Genomic DNA, 24,610 nt, shown 5'->3' with positions numbered 1-24,610 from the left:
GAAATAAAAAAAATATTTCAAAATGCACAATTTTATTGCTGGTGATAGTGCTGTGGATGAATAAGTGGGTATACATTTTAATGTTTGTTACATGGTTGCTGCATGTATCTGTGTTTAATAAAACAGTTTCAAATTCAAAATTTGTAAATGACATGCTTTCATCTCATGTCATCTGTTTAACTTTAGTTTCAAATTTGGCTGTTAGCCACTATTCTGTAGTTAATTGGGATACATTTAGCAAATATCATAGTTTAGTTACAACATCCTTCGAATTATGAGTATGTTCCAGTCTCTTGAGGGAATCTTCTGAGAAGAATTGATACTTTCATCTCCTTTTGCACTAAATCTCCTTCCTCTCAGACTGCACACAGATCAGTCCCACTTCACCTTTTAAACAATACAGTTAAGCTCCTTGAATATTCGAGTTGTGTTTAACATGTTTGTCCACCCCATCTGATTGAGTCCCTCACCTGGCCTAACATTTTACAACTATGCAAACAGATACCGGATCGTGTGGAACCTGCAACTCCATGCAGATGTCGACTGCATCTCACTCCGATTCTACCTCTCATCAACCACTAAATGATTAGAAACAAGGCGCTGGAAAGACAAATACTCCAGTGATGGCTCCTCTGCTAAGGTGGAGGAGCGTTGCCCCACTTTTTGTTTCCTTCTGCTGCAGCTTTGCATTTGGGGTGGGGCTTCCCCGACAGAGGACCAGAGAAAGAATGGTTTGCCCACTTCTAAGTGCACATGACTGCATGTTTACATTCATGCACAACTTCTCCATCCAGGATGCATTACAGGCTGCGTGGAGAACATGCACAGGCCTTCATTCCCTGGCTGAGCAACGATCCACGGTGGTCAGACCAATCACAAAGCTGCATTGCAATGTTGATTGGCTATCGGCGGCTGGGAGCCGGGTGCTTCTTGCATTCTACTGCGCAACGGAGTCAGGAATGAGAGACGGAGGAGAGGCGCCGGCCGGCTGTCAAAGGTAAGTGGTTTTATAAAAACTTCTTAACCCCACAGCAGCTCGAGGCCGTCAAAATTATGACACAAAAAAGGCCATGCTACAAATTTTCACAGTGCTTCCGGGTCCTTCTGATGTACCTTCAGGCCCCACAGAGCCAGAGGGTACCTCCATTCTGGCTACAGCCTGTTGGTCCATTCTCTGGTGCACTCTGACCTTCTGGACCTATTAACTAGGGTTGTGCCGACTCTGGACCAGAATTGTACTGCAGCCCTGAGATTCACGCTTGTTCTCACCTTCCTAATGCCATGGCTGATGTTTCTAGCACCATGGAATGATTAGGTGCGAGCACCTATGCCATACCCTGAACTGACACTACAAGCAAGGTACACTCCCGGGTATTGATGATGGGGGAGGAGGATGGCTTGCTGCTTCCTCATTACACCTTCATTAAAAAAAAATGCCACTGTGCCGGATACTGCACCTTAGACCAAGCTTGGCTTGCCACATGGACCACTAGTGGAAGAAAATGCAGCAGTTGTGGTTCAGAGGGTGGCCAAGGCACTAGAAGTACAGCTGCCCTCCATTGAGTCTGAAATAAATGTTTTGACGGAATTTCTTTAGCCTGAGCAGGCAACATGCGAGCCCTTGCTCCTGTTTAATGATGCCCTCACAGATATTCTGAAGGCTTTTTGATCGAAAGTAGGTGTTTTCCCCTTCTGTTAGCATATCAGTGTCCAGGCGTCAAAAAATGGCTTTTGATGATCAAGATTTTCTCACCAAGCAATCCAATCCAGAGAGCCTTATTGTACAGGCCTTAACCAGTAAGTATATCACTAATTTGTTTTCGACTAATTGAAAGGGAGAGAGAGGAGGGGAGGGCACAGGAAGGGACAGAGAATCCAGAAGGGTAGACTCTTTTGGCCAACTTAGGTTTTCTTCCGTTAATTTGTCACTGCAAAAACAGCCTGTCTGTTGTGTGGATATTCACATGCTCTCTAGGACATGACCAGCAAAATCTTGTCAGCTGTACCGGAAGATCTTTGGGTGTGTCTGACTCAGACACTACACGAGGAGCAGGCCGGAGCCAAGTAGGATGTCTGCGCTGGTTTAGATACTATGGCTTGCATTGGCAGGGCAGTCAGTACCAATGTTGTCCTTCGTAGACATTCCTGGTTGAGGTTCACCGGGGTCTCCGGCTAAGTACAATATTTGCTAATGGATATCCGCTTTGATGGGTCTTGCCATTTTAGAGAGAAAGCAGAGTCTGCTTTGATGCACTGTAAGGATAGCAGAGCTAGAACGGACCCTCTGTGGCTGCGGAGCCCTGCCAAACAATTTCCTCCACCAGTTCTGGAGATTTTGGGTCTATTCCAGAGAGGTGGCGTATAGTCAGAAACTGCCTTTCAACCAGTGATGCAGCAGACAACCCTGTCCTTTTGGGGTGTGGATTTGGATCCGGTAGGCAAAGCTGAGGCCAGTAGGGCCACCAATCTTCCATTTCATTTTCCCCCTGCTACATTTGCTAGCAAACCACTTTGGTTTGCCCTCCCTCATTAGCTAACACCCAACCAGCGGGAGGCAGGATTCAACATTTCTTCACCGGTTGGTGATCCTTCACATCTGAGAGATGTGCCTCACAAATTTTTCAATCAGGCTGTGCCCTACCATTTCCCTCTTCCCAACCCAATATTTCTTCCACATTAAGAACAAATTCCAGCACTTCATTTGTCCTTCCTGTGGCAGGAGGGATATGCCTGTTGCTCTCCAAGGGTGCCCTAGACAGAAAGACATAGATTGCATTCTCGCCATTTCCTCATCCAAAATAAGGCTGGGAATTCCAAGACTATCTTCGACATCCAATCATTTAACGTCTTCTTGCTAAAGGAGAAATTCCAAATGCTCGCATTGCCTCTGATCCTTATCTGCTCTAGGCATTGGAGACTGGATGGTGACCTTGGACTTGCAGAAGATTGTATTGTCATGTACTCCTCCAGCAGTCACACAGAGGCGCTCTACCTGTGTCTCAAGGTGGGCATCAGCATTTTCAGTTTGGCGTGCTCTCTTTCGTCCTCACCAGGGCCTCTCGGGTGTTCATGAAAGTGATGCCAATGCTGGCTACCCACCTTCGGAGGTCAGAGGTTTGTGTATACCCTTACCGCAACAACTGGCTTCTGAAGACAGGCTTGCCACAGTCAGTCGTGGCCCACCTCTGAATAACAGTGTGGAACTTTTAACATCAATGGGTTTCACCATAAACAAACTGAAGTCCTACTTGATTCCCTCAAACCGGCTTCCATTCATTGGGGCGATCCTGGACAGTTCAGGTATTTTCCTCAACAGCATGGAGTTAGGGACATTCAGGCTATGAACCAGATGTTTTAGGCTTAATCCTGGATTAATGTGAGGGTAGCTCTGAGGCATTTGACCTCTTAGCCTTGTACATTCTCCTAGTCATCCGCACCAGTTGGTAAATGTGAGCCCTGTAGTGGAACCTGAAATCCCAGTGGGCCCAGCATCAAGGCTCTTCTGAAATCGTACAAGTTTTAGTAGAGATTGCTCAAGATCTGCAATTGCGGCTGACTAATCGCAATTTGTTCTGCTCGAGGCCACTGTCCCTTCCCTCTCCCAGAGCTGACAGTGGTGACAAACGAATTACTACTGGTTTGGGGAGGGTGATTTGAGGAGGTTAAGATCAGAGGAATCTCGTCTACTTTAGAGGGCCAGCTCCACTTCCCCTAGGGGATACTGCTACAGATTCTCACACACTATTGCCATGTGGCACTGCAACAAGCAGAGTGGACTGGAGTGCTGGGTCCTCTGCTGGAGAGTTTGCGCCTCTGGAGATGGCTAGCGTGCCAGAGCATTTTTCTGGTCGGCAAGCACCTGGCAGGATTGTTGAACTCCAGAGCGTAATGAGTAGACCTCATATGGCAGATAATGAGTGGCGTCTACAACTTGAGATGGCGTGTTGTCTACTCTGGCTAGATCTTTTCACCACCAATGAGAACTCTGTGTCAATAGTTTTGTACTAGAGCCCTCATTAGTAGACTCATTCTGGTTGGAATGGAGCAAGGAACTCCTGTACACCTTCCTGCAACTAAATCTCAAGTCTGGCGTTCTGAAGAAAACCAAGAATGAATGGGCCTAAGTCATCCTGGTGGCTCTGGATTGTGCAAAGAGAGTGTGGTAAGCAGAGGTTTGAGGCATTTGTGGCTGTAGATAAACATGCTGTGCATACTCCTGCCATCTTATTGGACTTGGATGTGTGAAAGTTATTTTTCTTCTAAGAAGTCTTTTGAGTCGCAAGGCACTGTGACTCCTTCTGGGGATAATGTGCATGGTAATCAACTCAATTGTTAAATTGTTTTCTTTCTGCTGTTTAGTTTGGACGTGTGCTCCGGGTCGACACTCTCAGTGCTCTTTTCGATTCACACAGGTTCCTTCCCTCAGTCGCTATTGTACTTTTATTGCATGTCCCTTACTCTCTGTCTTGAGTCAGCGTTTGGTTACTGTGGACAAGCGGGGTCTGGGCCGACCATGACCATTCCTGGGCCTTCCCCTTTGGGGCTTACTGCTGTCTGTCGTGTCTCACCACCATGTCTCGACAGTGATGGAACAGACGCTATTTCAGTATTGTCCTCGCTGCCACACGGAATATCCTTGGAGCAATCTCCATCAGGTCTGCAATCTGTGCTTGTTGCCCAAGCACAACAAGGCAGACTGCGACGCCTGCCATTCCAGGAAGACTCTTGACGCCCGTCGGGCATGTTGACTAGAGAAGTTGTGTAGGAGCTGTGATGACACCCCAGACCTCTTCAGTCCTAAGGACATCAAGGTAGAGCGTCGTCTGCAACTATCAGCTGCAGATGAAGATACTTTCTCCCTTGAGGAAATCTTTGGCTTCTACCTGGAGATGGAGGGCCTTCCGCCAGTCTAGCCGTTCATGACTACAGCACCCTCTCAACACTGCTCTCAATCTGAGCAGCCCTCTGCCAAATGGTACTCAGCCACTCTGGAGCACCAAAGACAGGTTTTTGGACAACGTCTGCCTTCGGGTCATGGTCGGCACTGACAAACCACTTCTGACGCCCCACCTAAGTCTGGCTCTGCGCCAAAGAAGCCTTGTAGACCGACCGCTTCAACTACTCCTACTCCGACCTGACCCTCGGCACCGACAAGAACCTCTGTGCTGAAACCAAAAGCACCATCTGGGCCAAACACCTCTGCATTGACCAGGACGTCTAATGCTGATTCAGGCGAGCCAGTTCGCCACAAGCTGCAAGAGGAGATCATCTAAAGACCGTTTCATCTGGTGTTACACCCCCATACGGGCTGGACCCTTGCCTGCCTTTTGAGCCCTGCTCTTCCACCTTTAAAAACATATGCTATCCTTTGAGGAAGCTTGGACATTCCAATTCGACCAAAACAGAGCTAGAAATCTGATAAAGCTACCAGTCCTTAGCCTGTGCACAACCATCCCCTCACCCTGTTCTTCACCCTTTGCTCTTCCCACCTGCTTCTCTAGGAGACTCCCTTGACGTCACACCTCCGGGGTCTCCACACTCTGACATGAGTGGGTGTGGGGAACGGGACAACACATTTGACACTCCTCCGCATGATGATCCATGGCACACCTACAATGCAGACCTACCGGGGAACACAGACCCTGCCCTTCCCTCTGGCGGTTCCACACTGTATTGAGAACTCATTAGTAGGGCTGCCTTATTTGAATCATAGAGCCCCTCTTCCCTCATACGCAGACGATACACAACTTGTCCTGGCCATTAATAACAATGGTATGGAGGTTGCCAATAACTTCCAAAAAGGAATGAGTGCCATATGTAATTGGATGCACTCGAATTGTCTGAAACTCAACTCGGACAAAACCGAGGTGATGGTGTTTTGGAAACTCACTCCTGCATGGTCTTCTATATGGTGGCCACAAGATCTTGGCCCACCGCCCAATCCAGTTACTAAGGTTAGAAATCTTGGCGTTATCTTTGATAACAAACTCTCATTTAATCAGCATGCCAACTCTATAGTTTCGGCTTCATTTTTCATACTTAAAATGATAAAAAAAAATTCAGCCCTATCTTCCATTAAACACCATAAATACCTTGATCTCTACCTTATTAATGTCCCGAGTTGACTACTGCAATGCTCTCATGCTTAATGCCCAAGAACAAGTAGTCAACAAACTTCAACTAGTTCAAAATGCAGCCGCTCGACTTGTCACAGGTACACCAAAATTTAAGCCAATTTCCAATACCATCCGGAATCTCCACTGGTTGCCAATTAGACAACGTATTAAATTCAAAGCCCTCTGCATTGCCTTCAAGAGCATTCATGAAAAAAATCACCTGCCTTTCTTAAAGACGCTCTCCATCCCTACCGACCTTCACGCAATCTTAGATCTGCTGATGCTAATCTCCTGGAAGTAATTAAAACTAGGAAAGCTACTTGGGGAGATAGATCTTTTGCAGTAGCTACAGCTAAATTATGGAACTCCATGCCAAGACATCTAAAAAATGCTCCTACATTACTATCATTCAGGAAGCAACTGAAGACGTGGTTGTTCAATTATTAATCTCCCTGACTCCCGGGCCCAACCTTCGATTTCTGTCTATCAAAGCGCCAAGACACCCTTGGGTAATCGTGCGCTCAATAAATTGCATAAAATAAATTGCATAAAATAAATTGTTCTACTCCGTACCTCCGATGGTCAAGGCCAAGCTATGCCACACACTTGACATCTTCAAAAGACCCTGTCCAAGCCAGTCATAACACCTATGGTAGATAAGAAATATACGCTGCGCGCCCTGACTGACCCCATTTACATTTGTGGTCAGATCCCAACCGATTCTCTGGTGGTCACTACTGCTAGTAAAAGTTGCTCCACCACCAGAGAAAGAAAGTAAATGCATAGATGGTGTGGGGAAAGAGTGGGCGTGCAATTGGCTAACCAGTGGTGTATAGCTAATTCTATTGGCCTTCTTGCAAGATATGATCATGCCCCCTGGAACGAGATGGAGGCTCTCCTCCAGTACCTCCCATAGGAGTACAGGAACAGGGTACAGGGACTAGTCTCTGAGGACAAGCAGAGGGCAAACCCCTCTATTCGCTGTGCCCTAGAGTCAGGAGACACCGCTGCCAGGGTGGTAAATTCCAGCGTCCTTCTACACAGACAAGCCTATCTCTGTATCCCTGGCTTTAAGCTAAACGTGCCTTTTGATGGCTAGCATTTCTTTGGTCCACAAGTGGACCCTTCTGAAAGATAAAAACCAAATATATGGAGACCGCTAAAGCAATGGGTGCACTTCAAACATCTGCGCACTGCAGCTCCTTTCGCTGCACACCTTACTGTGGAGGCTAAAAGGCCCCCACCTCCACCCCAAAGCCTCTACGTCCTACCAGCACACCCAGCAACACTCTCCTAGGGGTTATTTTAGATGGTTCTACAGGGGCAACAACTGTAGAGGCAGAAGTAAAGGTGGCTCCCCAAAAGTAACCCGCCACCAAAACCTAGATTGCCTCTTCTCCCACCCACCGCCGATTGCACCGGTCAGGGGGCGCCTACAAGGCTTCTTTCCCACATTGCAAACCGTCCCCTCAAACCAGTGCTGGATATTATCCAACATGGTTATTGTCTGGAGCTCACTTCCACGCCTCCTACCATTCCACTTCTCAAACACTCACAAGAACGCGAAAGGCTACTGAGAGAGGAAGTCAAAGTGCTCCTCAAAGGGGCTAAAGAACCAGTTCCCCTGCCATCAGAAAGACACAGGAGTGTACTCGCTTTACTTCCTTATACCCAAAAAGGACATGTCTTTAAGACCCATTCTGGACCTCAGGCCCCTAAACGAATGTATCCTTTTGGAGCACTTCCATATGGTCACTCACCTGTATTTCATTTCACTTCTTCAGCAAGGCGACTTCATGATCATGCTGTACCTGGAGGACACATTTCCACATACCAATAAATCTGTCCCATTTCCAATATCTCATGTTTGTGATCAGCGGAAAACTTTACCAATTCAAGTTGCTGCACTTCAAAGTTACTGCCACACCCTGGGTGTTCGCCAAGTGCTTCACGGTTGTAGCCTCACACCTGCCCAGACTGGGCGTCCAAGTTTTCTCTTATCTGGATGGCTGTCTGATCAAGAGTACCACCCACTAGCATTGCCGCAAACAAACACAGGTCACAATATACCACCTTTATCAGATAGTGCTTACCATAAACGTGGACGCGCGATCGCAATCTGTTGCGCTAGCTGCTGCAGAAGGTGATCGCTTTCACTTAGCTCTTTTGAAAAATAGAACCCCAGTTCAGGAAGAAACTGAAGACACTTCTATTCTCCAGCTGCTAACTTTTCGGGTTTCTCTCGTTTGCGGTCTACAGCGCCGGGACACCCCCGTTGGGGGTAGCCATGCGCTCAATAAATGTCAGTATAATAATAATAATAATAATAATAATAATAATAATAATAATAAAACACCAAAAAATCCCACTTTCAATCCATCCAGATCCAGCCTTACCCAGGGTCTATTCTCAACTTGAAGGTAGGCATAGACTCTCTGAACCTTGCCAGGATCTAGTCCTTTCAGGCACTGCTCCCTCTTTTCCTACTAAATCAACAAATCTGAAAGAGACACGTTAGTGATGGATTCCTTACCTTAGAATATCCCCAGGCATCAGACTGGATCCGGAACGTTTTGCTTAGTAGTACCCTTGTGCAACAGTAAGTGGCGTCCTGCGGCTCTGCGTCCGTCACTAGCGCCGTATGCGCCGAAATGACGTCACAAAGACTACTTAGGCGCCACCCATGCACGCTGACGTCAGTTCTTTCTTTTTCCGGGCCATTAAGCGCAGATCCGGTTAGAGCACCTACCCTAGTAATTTTTTTACTATCTTTTTGAGACTTTTGTCTCGTGTTGGTTTTCTCTGGTGCTAGTAGGGATGCCTAGTTTTAAGTCTTGCAGGATCTGCCATCGCAATATGTCGGTGGCTGACCCCCATGACGTCTGTCTTTACAGCGCGACCATGACTCCCGGTCCTGTCTGGGCTGTAAGGCTATGGCCCGAAGGCCTTCAGGGAACGGCGCCGGAAGTTGATTGAAGTTTGGCACTCGTCCCCGCGCCATTCAAGATCTAGGGGTCGTTCCAGTGACCGCTCGCTGAGCCGTCACCATCACTCCTCTTCACCCTCGGAGAGACGGCACAAAAAGAAGTCAAAGAAGTGTTTTCGCTCTCCGACATCCTTTGGAGCTTGGGAGACCCGCAGCCTACCCGCCTTACCCGGGTCTCTCAGCAACTCCCGCACAGATGCAAGAATTCCTAGCTGCCATGGACTGCCTGTTTAGGCCTCGGGCCCCGCAGTCCCATGTCTGGATCCTGCTGGTCCGTCGACTCCTCGGGCGGATCCAGCCCCGGTGCAGCAGGATCCTGCGCCCAAGGCTCTGTCATCGGTGCCAAGAGGTCCCATGCTGGCGCCGCAGTGGATACCGCTGGTTCCGCCTCTGCCCCGGTTCCCGGAGGGATGTATTCCCGCCTAGGATCCGAATTGGGAACTGGCGCCGGCTCAGCCCCAGCCGGCACGGCTCCCGGTGCCATTTATTCCTTCACCGGGCCCTGCCCTGCCGTCTAGGCCTGGCTTACAATGCCGGCGGAGGAGTATGGCTGGGAAGGGTCTCAGGACCCGCTTGCTCGTCCGTGTGATTCTGAGCAGGACTGGGTGGACGACTTGGATTAGGCCGGTATCCTCTGCGTCGTCTCGGATCCGGGGTTTGCCTCTCCCCCGCCCAATATGGAGGAAAGTATCTCGTATACGGTGGTGCTCAGTTGGGCTGCTGAGGTCCTTAACCTCGCTCTCCCCACGGTGACACTGAAGAACAATGAGGTGCTCCAGCCGCCGTCCACTTCATCGCAGCCGCTGCTGCCCTTTAATGATGCCCTTACTGAAGTCTTGTTGGGCACTTGGTTACGGCCCGCCACAGGGGCCCTGTGGATTAGAATGTTGCCAGGCGACATCGCCCGGCGCCCCTGTCTTTCTGACCACTCATCCTACACCAGAAAGTCTGGTCATTCAAGCTTCTACGTCTCAGAGTGCTTTTCCCACGGCTCTGCTGTATAAGGACTTTAAAAGATTGGAGCAGTTTGGCAAGCGCTTGTTCTCTTTGGCCAGCTTAGGACTGCGGTCAGTAAACACTGCATGTCTCCTGGGCCGGTATTCCTTTGCGGTGTGGGTTTCCGTGGCTGAGGTGTTGCCTCAGTGCCCGGAGGAGTTCCAAACTGTGCTGTCTCAGGCTGTGGCTGAGGGTAAGGACGCAGCTAGATGTGCCATTTGTTGTGGCTTGGACACTGCGGACTCCCTCGGTAGGTCAATTTCCACGACCGTGGCGCTTCAGTGCCACGCCTGGTTGAGGTCCACTGGATTCTCCCTGGACGTCCAGAGCTCGCTCATGGACATGCCCTTTGACGGCACTCGCCTGTTTGGTGATAAAGGCCGACACGACACTGGAACGTTTTATGGGCTCTTGGGCTACGGCCAAGTCCTTGGGCCTTTCCGCCACGCGCCTGGCCACGTCTACGTTTCATTCCTTTCGTGGCCATGGCAGAGGCGCCCCTGCCTGTTTGTTCGGTCAAAAGCCTGCAAAGTACCAGACTCGGCGTGGTCGTGGAGGCCGCTGAGGTGGCTCCTGGGGCCGGCGTGAGTTTCAGTCCACCTCTGCCCCCACGACGTCTGACGTCTACCTCAAAGCCTTCCTAGGAAGGCTACCTCGAAGCCTTCCTAGTCTGAGCTTCGGGTCGCACGCCACGCCAGTGGGTGGCAGGATTAGTCATCACCTTCCCCATTGGCAGTCTGTCGCATCAGACAAGTGGGTGCTGCAGCTCGTCCTGAGGGGCTACTCTTCCCCCCACTGAACCCCCCCCCCCCCAGCCATGCCACCGCATGTTGGGGGATCATTTCGCACTTCTCCAGCAGGAAGGTATGGCCCACTTGGCGCGTTCCTGAGCCAGAAGTAGGACGTGATTGTTATTCCGAGTACTTTCTGGTCCCCAAGAAGGACAAAGGGGGTTTGCGCCTCATTTTGGACCTCAGGGACATTAATCGCTTCGATGTTGACTCTGGCTCAGGTCTTGGCTGCCCTCGACCTTGGAGACTGAATGGTAGCGTTGGACTTGCAGGATGCATATTTTCACATCCCTGTCCTGCCGGCCCACCTGCATTACCTGCGGTTCACAGTAGGCCAGGAGTATTTTCAGGCCCTTACCAGTGCCCCTCGGGTGTTCACGAAAGTGATGATGGTGGTCGCAGCTCATCTGCGCAGGTCAGGGGTGTCAGTCTTCCCCTACCTCGACGACTGGTTGTTGAAGGTGGGCTCGCCCCAGGTAGTCGTCACCCATCTCCAGAATACGCTCGACCTCCTGTATTTGCTGGGTTCTGCAACGTGCCGAAGTCACACCTGAGTCACTCTCAGAAGCTCCCCTTTATCGGAGCGGTTCTGGATTCGACGCAGTTTCGGGTTTATTCTCTCGAGCAGCGAGTCCGGGCTGTGATTCCGATCTTTCAGCCTCTATTCTGGGTTTTGGTCAGGATAACATCCTGCTAATAGAACATGCCAGGTGGCATATGCGGGCTCTGCAGCGGGACCTGAAGTTCCAGTGGGCACAGCATCAGGGCAACCTGTCCGATCACGTTCAGATCTCGAAGGGCACTGCGCAATACTTGCATTTCGTGAGCCACCACTGCGATTGGGTCAATTGCAGATCCCTCTCCCTTCCCTAACCGGAGCACACAGTAGTGACAGATGCGTCCCTCCTGGGATTGGGAGGCCGCTTGGGAGAGGCGGAGATCTGAGGCCTCTGGTCTCCAGCGGAGTCCTGGCTCCACTTCAATCTTTTGGAGCTTCGGGCGATCCAACTGGCACTGAAGGCATTCCTTCCCTCTGTCTGGGGAAGTGTAGTGCAGGTGTTTACGGACAACACTACCGCCATGTGGCATTGCAACAAGCAGGGCAGGGTGGCGTCCTGGACCCTTTGTCAGGAGGCTCTGCGCCTCTGGACATGGCTGGAACATCAAAGCATTACCTTAATGGTTCAATACCTGGCAGGTTCTCTGAACGCCAGGGAGGACGAACTCAGCCACCGGTGCTTGATGGATCACGAATGGCGTCTGAACTCTGACGTGGTGCAAGGCCACTTTCTGCAGTGGGGAGAGCCTTGGTTAGATCTATTCGCCACCGAAGAGAACGCGCAATGTCATCAATTCTGCGCATTGGAATTTCCAATGCGGCACTTTCTCTGTGACGCTTTTCGTCACGAGTGGAGCTGCGGTCTGTTGTACGCCTTAACGCCTATACCACTTCTGCCCAGAGTGCTGAAGATAAGGTGCGAACGCGCCCAAGTCATTCTTGTGGCTCTGGATTGGGTACGAACATACTGGCATCTCGAGCTACTCAACATGGCGAGCGATCCCCCGATCCGACTGCCTCTTAGGGAGGATCTTCTGCCGCAGCAGCAGAGGACGGTCCTCCACCCGAACCTGTCGGGCCTCCATGCGTGGAAGTTGAGGGTGACAGTTGAATGCTTTCGATCTTCCTCCCCAAGTCTGTGATGTCATTCTGGCAGCCAGGCGTCCCTCCACGAAAACGGTGTCCGCCTGCAGGTGGAACAAGTTTGTGGCATGGTGCACAGATAAGTCTGTTGATCCCCTTTCTGCCCCTCTTTCCGAAGTTCTTCTGTTCTTCTTTCCTTGGCCCAGCAGGGCTCTGCTCTGGGCACTATCAAGGGGTGTCTTTTTGCCATCTCCGCCTTTCTGCAGCTTCCTGATCAGCCTTCTCTTTTCAAGTCCCCGATTGTGCCTGATGCCTTTTAGGAAACGGTTAACACTTTTCCTCCTGTGTTGTTCATAATGCCTCAATGGGACTTAAACCGTGTCTTGACATATCTGATGTGCTCCATAATTGTCCTCTGCGTCTTCTTGCTCTGAAGACGGCTTTCCTGGTAGCGATCACCTCTGCCAGAAGAGTGAGTGAGCTCCAGACCCTTTCTTCTAAACCTCCTTTCCTTTCTGTTCATCCGGATAAGGTGGTCCTAAGGACCCGTCCTTCTTTCTTGCCTAAGGTTGTTATACCCTTCCACATCGGGCATACCATCACTTTGTCCACCTTCTTTCTGCCTCTGCATCCATCGAATGAAGACGAGAGGCTCCACCGTCTGGACCCGAAGCGTGCGTTACAGCAGTTCCAGGTGGATGACCAGCTCTTTGTTGGCTACGTGGGTGCCAAAAAAGGTTGGGCTGTGCACAAACGGGCCATCTCTTGGTGGGTCATTCTCTGCATCAAAGCCTGTTACTTGTTGGTTAAGAAGGAGCCTCCTGTGAACCTGCGTGCCCATTTCACAAGGGCAAATGCAGCCACTACTGCCTTGGGACACGGCGTTCCCTTGCAGGATATTGGTCAGGCAGCTACGTGGGCCTCGCTGCACATGTTTACCAAGCATTACTGTCTTGACAGTCAATTCCGGAGAGACTGCTTCTTTGGCCGTTCTGTTCTCCGTGACTTTCTGGTGTAATCCAGTTTGCAGGCCTACCACGGGGTTCGTATTGCTAGGGTATCTATTATAAGGTAAGGAATCGATCACTAACTTCTCTTTCAGATGCACAAGTTACTACTTGTGTAACGATATATCTGTAAGAGATACTGTAAGAGACATTAGTTAGTGATAGATTCTTTACCGCCCCACCCATCCTCCCCGTTCTGCGAACCGATTACTAGGGTTAAGGTATCCCTTCGAGGGCCCTAGTTTCAAGGCACCAGTGGTCAGTATCTTGCATGGCTCTGCTTTTCTGGCGCCTAAGTAGTCTCCGTAATGTCATCTCGGAGCATACGACACCAGCGGCGGACGCGGAGCTGCAGGCCGCCACCTACTGACGCGCAGGGGTACTGCTAAGCAAAACTTTCTGGATCCAGTCTGACGCCTGTGGATATTCTAAGGTAAGGAATCTATCACTGACTAATGTCTCTTACAGATATATTGTTACACAAGTAGTAACTTGTGCTTTACGGTCAGGAGTTCGGCACCTCCTAGGCATGATGTCCTCCTACATTGTCATAGTACCCCATGCCAAGCTACACATGCGCCCATTGCAGGAATGCTTAGCGCAACAGTGGTCTCAGGTGGAGGGTCATAGGGATGATCTAGTGTTACTCCGCCACCGCACTTCTCACTCTTTGCAGTGGTGGAATACCAACAACCTATGGCAGGAGCAGGCTTTCCTTGACCCAGTTCTCCATAAATTGTTACAACAGATGCCTCACTTACGGTTTGAGACACTTACAGGATCTGACCATCCAGGGTCAGTGGGAACCCATCACCAGCCTCCACATAAACTACCTGGAACTTCTAGCTGTTACCCAGCACTGAAGGGTTTCCTACCTCACCTAATAGACAAGGTTGTTCTTTTCTGGACCGACAATATGACAGCCATGCATTTCCTTCAGAAAGGGGGGCAAACACTCTCCGCAACTCTCTCGGCTACCCCAGAGCACTTGATGGTGGGCTGTATACCATAACATTAATTTGTTAATGAAGTACCTTCTGCGGATGGACAAAGATTTTGCCGACCTCCTCAGCAGGATGTGGCAACAAGTCCACGAGTGGGAACTCCACTCCAAGTCCTTCTCCGCTACTTTCACAGATGGGGTTTCCCACAAATATACCTGTTTGCAACAGCAATAATTGTCAAATGCTTAAACTTCGCCTCCAGGTTCCCACAGTCCAGTGGCAATGCATTATGGATGAACTGATCGTAGATAATTGCCTATGCTTTTCTACCTCTCCCTCTCTTTCCATGTGTGATTCGGAAGCTTCAGGGGACACCCCTCACTCTCATCCTGGTGGCACCCACCTGGGCCCTCCATTAAGGTATGCTACACAGTGACAAAGAAGAAGCCACTGGAAGGCCTGAAGGCCAAGCCTGTCCTTGTTCTTTCAGGCTGCATCGTGGGCTTAAGATCTTGTATAGATTGTACCAAGAACTTGTGAGTGGCAGTCAACTGTTTGTGGGGTTCTCCAGAGCAAATGGGACCTTGTTGAGATGTTTAGTCCTCTGCATTAAGATATTCTACATAGTTGCCAAGAAGCACCCACTGGACGGCCTGAAGGCCCTTCCCATCAGGGCCATTCCTGCCCATTGATATGGCAGGCTACATCTAGGGCTTTGATACATATTTTTATGTATCAGAACTACCTTGATAGCCAGGTATGGTGGAAAGCACTTTTCGTCCTCTGGGTTATGCAAGACTTTTTGGCCTGAGCACATTCCACAGATCTTCCACCTTGAGCAGGAACTGCTTTGGTATCTATTCTAAAGTGAGGAATCTGCAGTTGGGTTAATTCATCAGAAGAATGCTACTTACCTTTTGGTAACGTTCTTTCTAGTGACTTCTCTAAACATATATTACTTCCTGCCTACCCCTTTCCCGTTCTTTGGAGTGACCTCTAAACAAATAAAAAGGTCCCACTTTAACGTTGAACACACTGTTATAAACATTTGTTCACTCTCTACGTCTGAGGGCGCTGAAAGGGAAAGGAAAGGAAACAGACGTCAGCACACTGGGCTGAGGTATTATTACACTACCAGCACTGCTGAGAATGGTTGTAATCTCAAATACAAAGTCAGTTTTATTTTTACCTTTATTTGCAGGATAACATATTACAACTTTTATGTGGGACTCCCCCATATCATTGTTTTGGTGCTTGAGTTAGCTGTCTGAATGGTTAATCAAGCTGAATGGTTACAGTGAATGGAGCTAAAAAGGTTTTGTATTTCACCAGAAACTATTTTACATTGAATTTGGGGAGTAAGAAAATGAAAAACCAGAACATTATGATGTTAAAAAAATGAAAATCGACTTGGATTGCTTGGTATAAATGATCTTGCCGATGTATCCCATTGTAAGTGAAAGTAATAATTTTGTATTTTACATCAAGGAGTCTGATGGGGCACCATTCAAATCATCGAAACAGATAAACAGAGTAGCATCACAAGAGACAACTGTATGTTCCAAGCCAGCTGGTAAAACCCAAAGCTGCCAAACACCCAACATTTCTAGCAGCACCAATAAGGCCCAGGTCTGTAAAACAAGATAATTCCTTGATTATTCTGAATGTATTTTTCTGTTTACTTTTAAGAAGCAAAATACAACTGGTTACAAAAATGACAAATTCAGTTAAAGCATTTTTCTTTAAGTGTTTATTTTGTAAATATAGAAGGTTACACTGAGAAAACTGATTTCAAATTTCACAGAATAGGAATTGCTAAATAGTGTATCATATTAATCACGCTAATTAAATATTTGCAAATATACTGCTGTTGGAAAACGGGGCATTAGTTGTGTGGCCTGAACAAGTTATGGGTCTTCATTTGTCCTCCTCTTGGTACCAAACACCCCATTATAGCACTCGACTCTCGTAGGCTAGCGTTGCAGAGCAGTCCAAGGCCTACTCAAGGGAGTTGATGTTGGCTAGTAATCACCATTCACAGATACGCAATAACACTTAATAAACGACTGTCCTGTCAGGGCTTTTCTTTAGAAAAAGGAAAAGTACATTTATTACAAACACCTTACACAATACTATGCAACAATTTATAAATGCAGATAAGTTGATAGAAATGCTTTTGAATGGCATTGCGTAAAGATTCTTACCCCTACCCCCGAAGGGGGGTCTAGTACCACAACTCCCATGTGTAAATATTATCTTGTCACTAAATACCAAGGGTTGAACAGAATTTTGAGTGAGAGCCCTTACCACTGGCACCAGGCGAGTTTCTGGCTGCCACAATATTTCAACATGCATTTCCTTATGTGAATAAATGCAATAATTACATATAACCCGGACTGTGAGCACCTACTACTGGCAATATAGCATATCAACCTCAATCACATGGTTGAAATATTCAATTAAAGTGCACATGCCTGATTGTGGGGCACTTATCATAACTGATAACATGAATAACGCAGTTCAATCCCAGCCCATAAATGGCACCACAGTGTTCATTACAACACCTTGCCATTATAATTCCTACCCCCCTAAAGGGTGCTTGCAACATTGAGAAATCACATTCAAAACATATTGAGTATGAGCTGCATTGAGAAATTACATTCTAAAGCCTATGGCATATGCATCATTTTTGTAACTGAGCAGGTCCGTAATTATCACCTTCCACCCTTAGGGGGTTTCTCACTACATGACAATTCACATTGGACCAACACCAGTCATAGTCCTTGTCGCTAGAGAAAATGATCCTCCACACTGTAGAACATTAGTTCCAGCCCCAGTGAAGCTTGGCAATTTAACATAACCCTTTAGGGGTTATACTTTTTCAAGTCCCCAGAGGTTTTCAAATTTTTTTGGGGGGGTGGGGGCGGGGTGATCAGCACTGCTCCTGCAGCTTCCCCTGCCATCTTTGCTTCATCAAGTAGGTAACCCCCCAACCTCCCGGGGTCACCATGCTCCAAAATGAACCTTTTTCTTAGGCAAATACGGCCAGGCCCTGCAAGACATTATGGGGCCCTCCTCTGGGAGCATGCATATCATAGCAGTAGCTTCCCCGTTGTTCTGGAGGAGAGACGCTGTGCCTTTTGTTTCCCCGCATAGTGCAGTCTTGCGCAGCGCCTTCCAGTCTGAGTGCACCCCGTGTGCTTGTGACGCCATGGAGAGCAGCTCTTGCCGGCTCCCTGCCTGGCCAGCACACTCTCGGGCTGCCACAGGAGCTGGCCCGTCTCTTCTGGTGTGTCCGCTTCAGCAGACAGACGTGGGGAAGCAAGCTTCTCCAGTATTAGGGTGTCTTTCATAGATTCACATGCTTGAATATTCCCCATCGTCGGAGTGGGAGTCCCACGGTAAATAAAATAGCAATTATATGATATATATATATATATGTGTATATACATCAAGAGAGGAAGGGAATAATGGCTACTCTCCCACCCCTTATTTCAATATCTATTATCAACCAAAGAGCGCCAATACGACACGAGTAAAACCCTATGTCACAGTGAAAAAAGATAATCTACCTTGATTTAAGTGGTCATTAAACGAAAAGAGAGGCAGTGAAGATAGAAAAACTTATTATTTTCTAAAAGAACCCTCACTCACCCTAGAGGTGACATGCTTCATCATGGGGTTCAGTCACAGGTGGGGCCGACTATCCCCACCTGTGTGCTACCACGCCTGCAAGTGCGGCGGAGCTGGTATGTGTGAAAGGTGTGATCAGTGAAAAAAGTGTGTTGTAAAAGATCACAACTGTGCCTCAACAAACTTTATTAAGGGCCAGTTGTTCACATTAAAAACTGTGGAGTCACTGGAATTTTTAATTTTAATCCAGGGGCTTAAAAGTGCATGGTCAACATGTTTCTGCTGGTGGTGCTATTGTCAACCTGAAATATGTACTAGAAAGACATAAAACCGCCTACCCACATTTCTATATAGAAATGCATGGGAAAAGGAAAAACCATATACAGTCTATCCTTCTTATTATGTTGGTCCAAACTGCAGCCAATCAGGCGTCAGCAACCCTCTAGAACATTCTCCTCCGAGCTCAGCACCTCAGATTTTCTACCTCACGTCATGTGTAAGGGAGTCTTCCTGAGCTCCGCTCAGTTTTCTCTACTCTTTTGCTTTTTGCCTGGTTTTCAACATGTCTTCTAGTAAGAAATCCCTCTTCAGAGCTTGTTCTTCATGTGGAAAGCTAAGACTTTATTCAGAGCATCCACACAGTAAGTGTATTTACTGTCTTCACCCGGACCATCAAGTGGGAAGTTGTAAGTTCTGTAGAACTTTCTCCACAAAGGATAGGGAAGGCTGTTTACTCCTCTGGCTTCAGAGACTTAAAGACAAGGAGCTTGTACTTTCTGATGCTGAAAGCCTCATGTCAGGTCATTCCCAAGCAGCCTCAAAAAGAAGTAGTGTGCAGGAGTTGCCTTCTCCATTTATAAAAATAGAAGAAAATATCTCTTTCTTTGGCCCCTGCTACGTCTTCACCTCTTCCTACTACTTCTGGGCCCACGAGACCTGGCTCTCCGGCTACTGCTGCGACTTCCACAGAATTTTCTGTGAGGAAAACTGTTGCTCCGTCGACGATGGTGTCGACTACAGTTCCGTCGACGAGATTGGCTGTCTCTGGTACATTGACGACGACGGTCACGACGACGCTGGCTTCGGGGTCGTCTACAGCTGTTCTGTCGTCGTTGACGATGAGGGTGATCTTCAGTTTAAAGACTGTCGTCAGTCATTCCAATTTCGTCCTCGTCGATGAAACTTCCGTCGGCAGTTAAATCATCGACGACGAAGGGTGTAAAGGTGCTAGCTTCCTCGACGCCTTCGACAACGAGTATTCCGTCGACGAGTGTTCCGTCGACCACGGCCCCGTCGATGAAGAAGAAGCCTGTGCCGTCGACGAAGGTCCCGTCTACGGCTACGTCGACGAAGGTTCCGTCAACGAAGTCTTTGCCGTCGACTATTTCACCGTCGACGGCTGCCTCGTCGACTATGTCACCATCAACGACGTTTTCGACGACAAAGACCAAGAAACCATCGTAGTCATCGATGCTGACGACAGAACCATCAGCAGGATCATTGCCGTCGGCGATGGAGTCTCCAATTGTGGAAAAGACATTTCCAACTACGATGCCATCTACATTTGCCTCTCTGCCCTTGCTGCCACTGCCTTCCACCGGTTCCGCAAAGGATGACACTCCTCACAAGGGTCATAAGGTTCCAAGTGGCCACCTTGCACTTCCTGGTGATACACTGCCTCCCTCACCTTTGTTTGCTACAGACTCAGACCAGGAGTCTGAAGTGGATGTGCATGAGTCCTTCTCTGACGCTCATAGTCCATCTAAATTAGTTATAAAATGTCAAGAGTTCAGCAATGATGATGAGCAATATGACCAAGCTGCAGAAATGCCTGTTCAAATTCCTACTGCGACGTTACCTTTGTCACTCCTCTCTAACTTACAGAATATGTTAGATGACTGCAACAGACGTTTCCCTCCATCGCCGCAGGTGTCTACTGTTCCTTCCGTCTTAGCACCTACGGCGGAGCCGGCAGCTGCTCCTTTCGTGACTCAACCACAGGTAGTTACTCAGAGACATACCTCCATTCAAGTACACGCAACTGTGTATCCAGATGAGGAGGAGGAGAACCCACCTGAGCGAGAGGATGGTGAGGTTACGGATGTGGATGCTGATGATAACATGGCGGAGTGGGATGACTATCGAGCTCAAACACCGTCCCCATCTCAAGTGCCGCTAGAGGATTCTCCTCCAGTAGATATTGCAAGTTTCCATCAGCTGATGGACAGAGTGGCTCAACGTTTTAAGCTGCCATGAGTCCAAAGAGAGGAGGATTGTTTCCTCTACGATTTTAAAAGTCAGCTTTTCAAACAGATTCATACTGTTCCAATTATTGATTTCGTCTGGGCTGAAGGGGAAAAATTGATGAAAACACCAAATTCCTTGCCTGCCCAATTGCCAAGATTGGAAAAGAACTATAAGGCGCCTGTAGGAACCCCAGCATGTCTAATTGGCCAACCGAAGCCGGATTCGGTTGTTACACAGGCAACCCAGAGGGGATCCCGGAATCCTGCATCCACTATCACAGTGCCACCAGACCGTGATGGCCGTCGCCTTGACGCTATAGGCCGCAAGTTCTCCACGACGTCTTCCACCACAGTAAGGGCGGCTAATGTGATTGCCATTTTGGGTCGATACGACCGCCAGATATGGGCAGACATGACCGCTTATGTGGCTATGCTTCCGGAAGCTTCAACGGATGAGGCGTTACAACTTCTCGGGAAGGTGAAAGAACGTCAGAAGAACTGATTGATTGTGCAGTAGATGTAGCCTGCACGGGTTTCCGACAGCTTGCGGGAGCAGCTGTCTTACGAAGACAAGGCTGGTTGCGCTCCACCTCCTTCCGTCAGGAAGTTCAAGCAAAGATTCTGGATATGCCGTATGATGGCGAATCACTCTTTGGGGCTCACATTGATGAGGCACTACAGTCAATTAAAAAGGACACGGACACGGCACGTGCCTTAGGAACCCTGCAATTTAAAAAGCAGCCCTTTCGGGTGCTCTATGACGAGGCACCAACTCTAATTTTCGAGGAGGCAATCAATATCGCTCCTATAATCAAACCAACCAGCGTTATTCCAATAACCGACAACAGTCGTCTCGCCAACAGCCGGCCAAAGCCTATAGAGGGAAATCCTCTTACAGGGGATCCTCTAATAAACGACAATGACTTGCCTTTAACCCAGCAGATTGGAGGTCGAATCTCCCTGTTTTGGTCTCAATGGTCCTCCATCCCCTCAGACCGTTGGGTTCTAGACATCGTAGACAAGGTCCATGCGTTGGAATTCGTCACCATCCCTCTTCCAACTCCACCTTCCGGACCACCACCCCCTCACATCAAAGAACTTTTCCATCAAGTTCATCTTCTGATTCAGAAGGGTGCAGTAGAGGTGGTGCCAAGGTCTCAAAGAGGGAAGGGATTTTATTCCGGTTTTTCCTTATCGTAAAGAAGAACGGGGATTGGCGCCCTATATTGGACTTGAGCGCTCAACCAGTATCTCAAGAGTCAATCATTTCGCATGCTAACGCTTACAGAGATCTTGTGTTTGCTCCTAGTCTGAAATTTCATGGCAACTATCGACCTCAGAGATGCTTACTTCCATATCCCAATACTCCAGCGTCATCGTAAGTTTCTACGTTTTCGGGTGGGGCAGAAACATTTCCAGTTCAAGGTCTTGCCATTCGGCCTTCGTTCTGCCCCACAATTCTTTACAAAGATGTTGGCGCCTGTAATGGCCTATTTACGTCTTCAAGGTGTCCAGATATTTCCGTATCTCGACGATTGCCTCCTGAAGTCGCAGTCTCGCACACAGCTGATTCAGCATACATCCCTTTGCCAGAAGGTGTTTCGTTCCCTGGGCCTGTCTCTCAATCTGGAGAAATCCCAATTGTGGCCAGCTCCTTTCAAGGATTTTCTAGGAGCCACATTATATACAACTTTGGCAAAGGCATTCGTGTCCCTGGAACGTCCACAACGGATTCTGTGTCTAGTATCACTTCTGCTGTCCAAGCAGTATGTTTCAATCAGACTACTGAAGTCATTTCTGGGAATGGCGTCATCGTGCATCGCACTCATTCCACATTGCAGATTACGGACACGTCCCATTCAAGAAGAATTAGACGGACAGTGGCGTTAAATCACCGGTTCCTTCAACGACCTGGTTTGTGTCACGACTCTCATGAAAAAGGTGCTCCGATGGTGGGCACAGCCAGTGCACCTTGCAGCAGCGACATCATTCCAATCCGTCACTCCGGATCTCACACTCACGACGGATGCCTCTCAGGAGGGATGGGGAGCACACCTCCAAGACCTCTCCGTAAAAGGAAGATGGACTTAGCCACAGAAAGCCCGGCACATCAACAGGTTGGAGCTCATGGCTATATTCCTAGCGCTCAAGTCGTTTCAGCCCGTGCTTCGAGGAGAGTCAGTCCTGATACAAACGGACAACACAACCTGCATGCATTACATAAACAAGCAGGGCGGAACAAAATCTCAAGTGCTGTCTCGACTAGCACAGTCAATTTGGGACTGGGCGCTCAAGCACCAAATCACAATCACCGCAGTTCATCTCCCAGGAATATCCAACCTCCTGGCAGATTCCCTCAGCAGGTCCCGGTCATCGACCCACGAGTGGGAGCTGCACTAACCAACACTCGAAATGATTTTTAGGCGATGGGGGCGCCCAGCGCTGGATCTCTTCGCAACACCAGAGAACCGGAAATGCCCATCTTACGCAAGTTGGCTTCCCCACAGAGGGTCTCAAGGCAATGCCCTTTTGATGAACTGGTCCAATCTGTTTGCTTACGCCTTTCCTCCGATCCCTCTAGTGCCTCGGGTGCTCTGGATGATGCGGAGAGAACCCTGCCACATCCTTCTGATAGCTCCCAGGTGGCCTCGTCAAGCATGGTTCTTGGAGTTGCTTCTGCGGTCCCAATGCAAGCCCATCCTTCATCCTCTGATGGATCTGCTCACCATGGACAAGGGTCTCATTTACCACCCGGACCCCTCTTCTCTGAGTTTATCAGCCAGGAACCTGAACACTGTGAATTTGCCCATCTAGCCATTCCACAAGATTGCTGAGAAGTCCTTGCTCAGGCCAGAGCTCCTTCAACTGTAAAGACCTACAAGTTGAAATGGAAAAGGTTCTGCCATTGCTGCTGCTGGTGTTCATCCCATTCGTGCAACGCCGGCACAGCTCCTCCCTTTCTTCTTGCAATTGGCTCAGTCCGACTGTCTGATGCCACTTTAAGGGTTTTTCTGGCCGCAATTTCACGCTTCCGCCAAGATGGCTCCACCTCCCTCTGTTCTTCTAGAATCATACGTCAGTTTTTCAAGGGACTATTCCATAAATTTCCACCTATTCGGCGCCCTCCTCCTGTTTGGCGCCTTAATATTGTTTTGGCACAACTAATGAAGTCACCATTCGAACCCATACATAGAGATGACTTGAAGTATCTCACCTGGAAGGTGGCTCTACTGCTGGCATTGACGTCTTCACGTCGCGTGAGTGACATTCATGCATTCACGATCAATCCTCTGTTTCTGCAGTTTCAACCGGATTGTGTGGTGCTTCGCACCAACCCTACCTTTATACCTAAGGCACCTTCAGATTTCCACATCAATGAACCTGTTCTTCTGAAGACCTTCTTTACAAACCCACTGTCTCCTGCGGAACAGCGCTTGCACTCCTTAGACATTAAGCGGTGCTTGAAGTTCTATATCAACAGGACTGCTCCGTTTCGCAAATCTGATCAGCTCTTCGTGGCTTATGGACGTTTTCAAAAGGGGTGTCCAGTTACCAAACCTACTATAGCACGTTGGGTGTTTTCGGCCATTGCTTTCTGCCATCAGAGGGCTGGTCAGCCTCTGCAGGCTTCGGTGAGAGCCCACTCTACCAGATCGATGGCGTCCTCAACGGCCTTATTTGCTGGTGTCCCGTTGCATCAAATTTGCAGAGCTGCCAAGTGGTCCAGCAGGCACACGTTTACGAAACACTATTGCCTGGGTGCCATGAATGAAGCGGATACCGATGTAGGACAAGCTGTGCTTCGTAATCTTTTTCAATAAGGTGAGCCTCTGTTCTACCCTCCTCCTATTGGTTTCCAAGTATTTATTGATTGCTGATATATATATGTATCCCATACATATGCTTTGTAACTATGGAAACTTTTGCTTGGTGCTGACTGCTATCTATTCTATATTCAAGCATGTGAATCTATGAAAGACACCCTAATACTGGAGAAGAACAATTGTTATTTACCTGTAAACAGGTGGTTCTCCAGTATTGGTGTCTTTCATAGATTCACATGCGACCCTCCCTCCTCCCCTCAGAGGCTCTCTTCTCCTCATAGACTCTTTGGTCACTCTTGTGTTACGAAAATCTGAGGTGCTGAGCTCTGAGAAGAAGGTTCTAGAGGGTTGCTGACGCCTGATTGGCTGCAGTTTGGACCAACATAATGACAAGGATAGACTGTATATGGTTTTTCCTTTTCCCA

The 24,610-nt window shown here is 48.6% G+C and overlaps 1 protein-coding gene across 1 annotated transcript in view; it reads left to right on the top strand.

Annotated features, from left to right (window-relative positions):
- TENT4B (terminal nucleotidyltransferase 4B) overlaps positions 1–24,610 on the top strand; it is a 253,022-nt gene that overhangs the window by 222,346 nt on the left and 6,066 nt on the right. Inside the window, exon 11 of the mRNA XM_086947703.1 lies at positions 15,971–16,111. Coding sequence (XP_086803829.1) covers positions 15,971–16,111 — 141 coding nt within the window. The remainder of the gene's footprint in view (positions 1–15,970; positions 16,112–24,610) is intronic.

The sequence above is a fragment of the Lissotriton vulgaris genome, chromosome 12, assembly GCF_964263255.1.
Source record: "Lissotriton vulgaris chromosome 12, aLisVul1.2, whole genome shotgun sequence".
Lineage (NCBI taxonomy): Eukaryota > Metazoa > Chordata > Amphibia > Caudata > Salamandridae > Lissotriton > Lissotriton vulgaris.
This window is presented reverse-complemented; position numbering and strand designations above follow the sequence as displayed.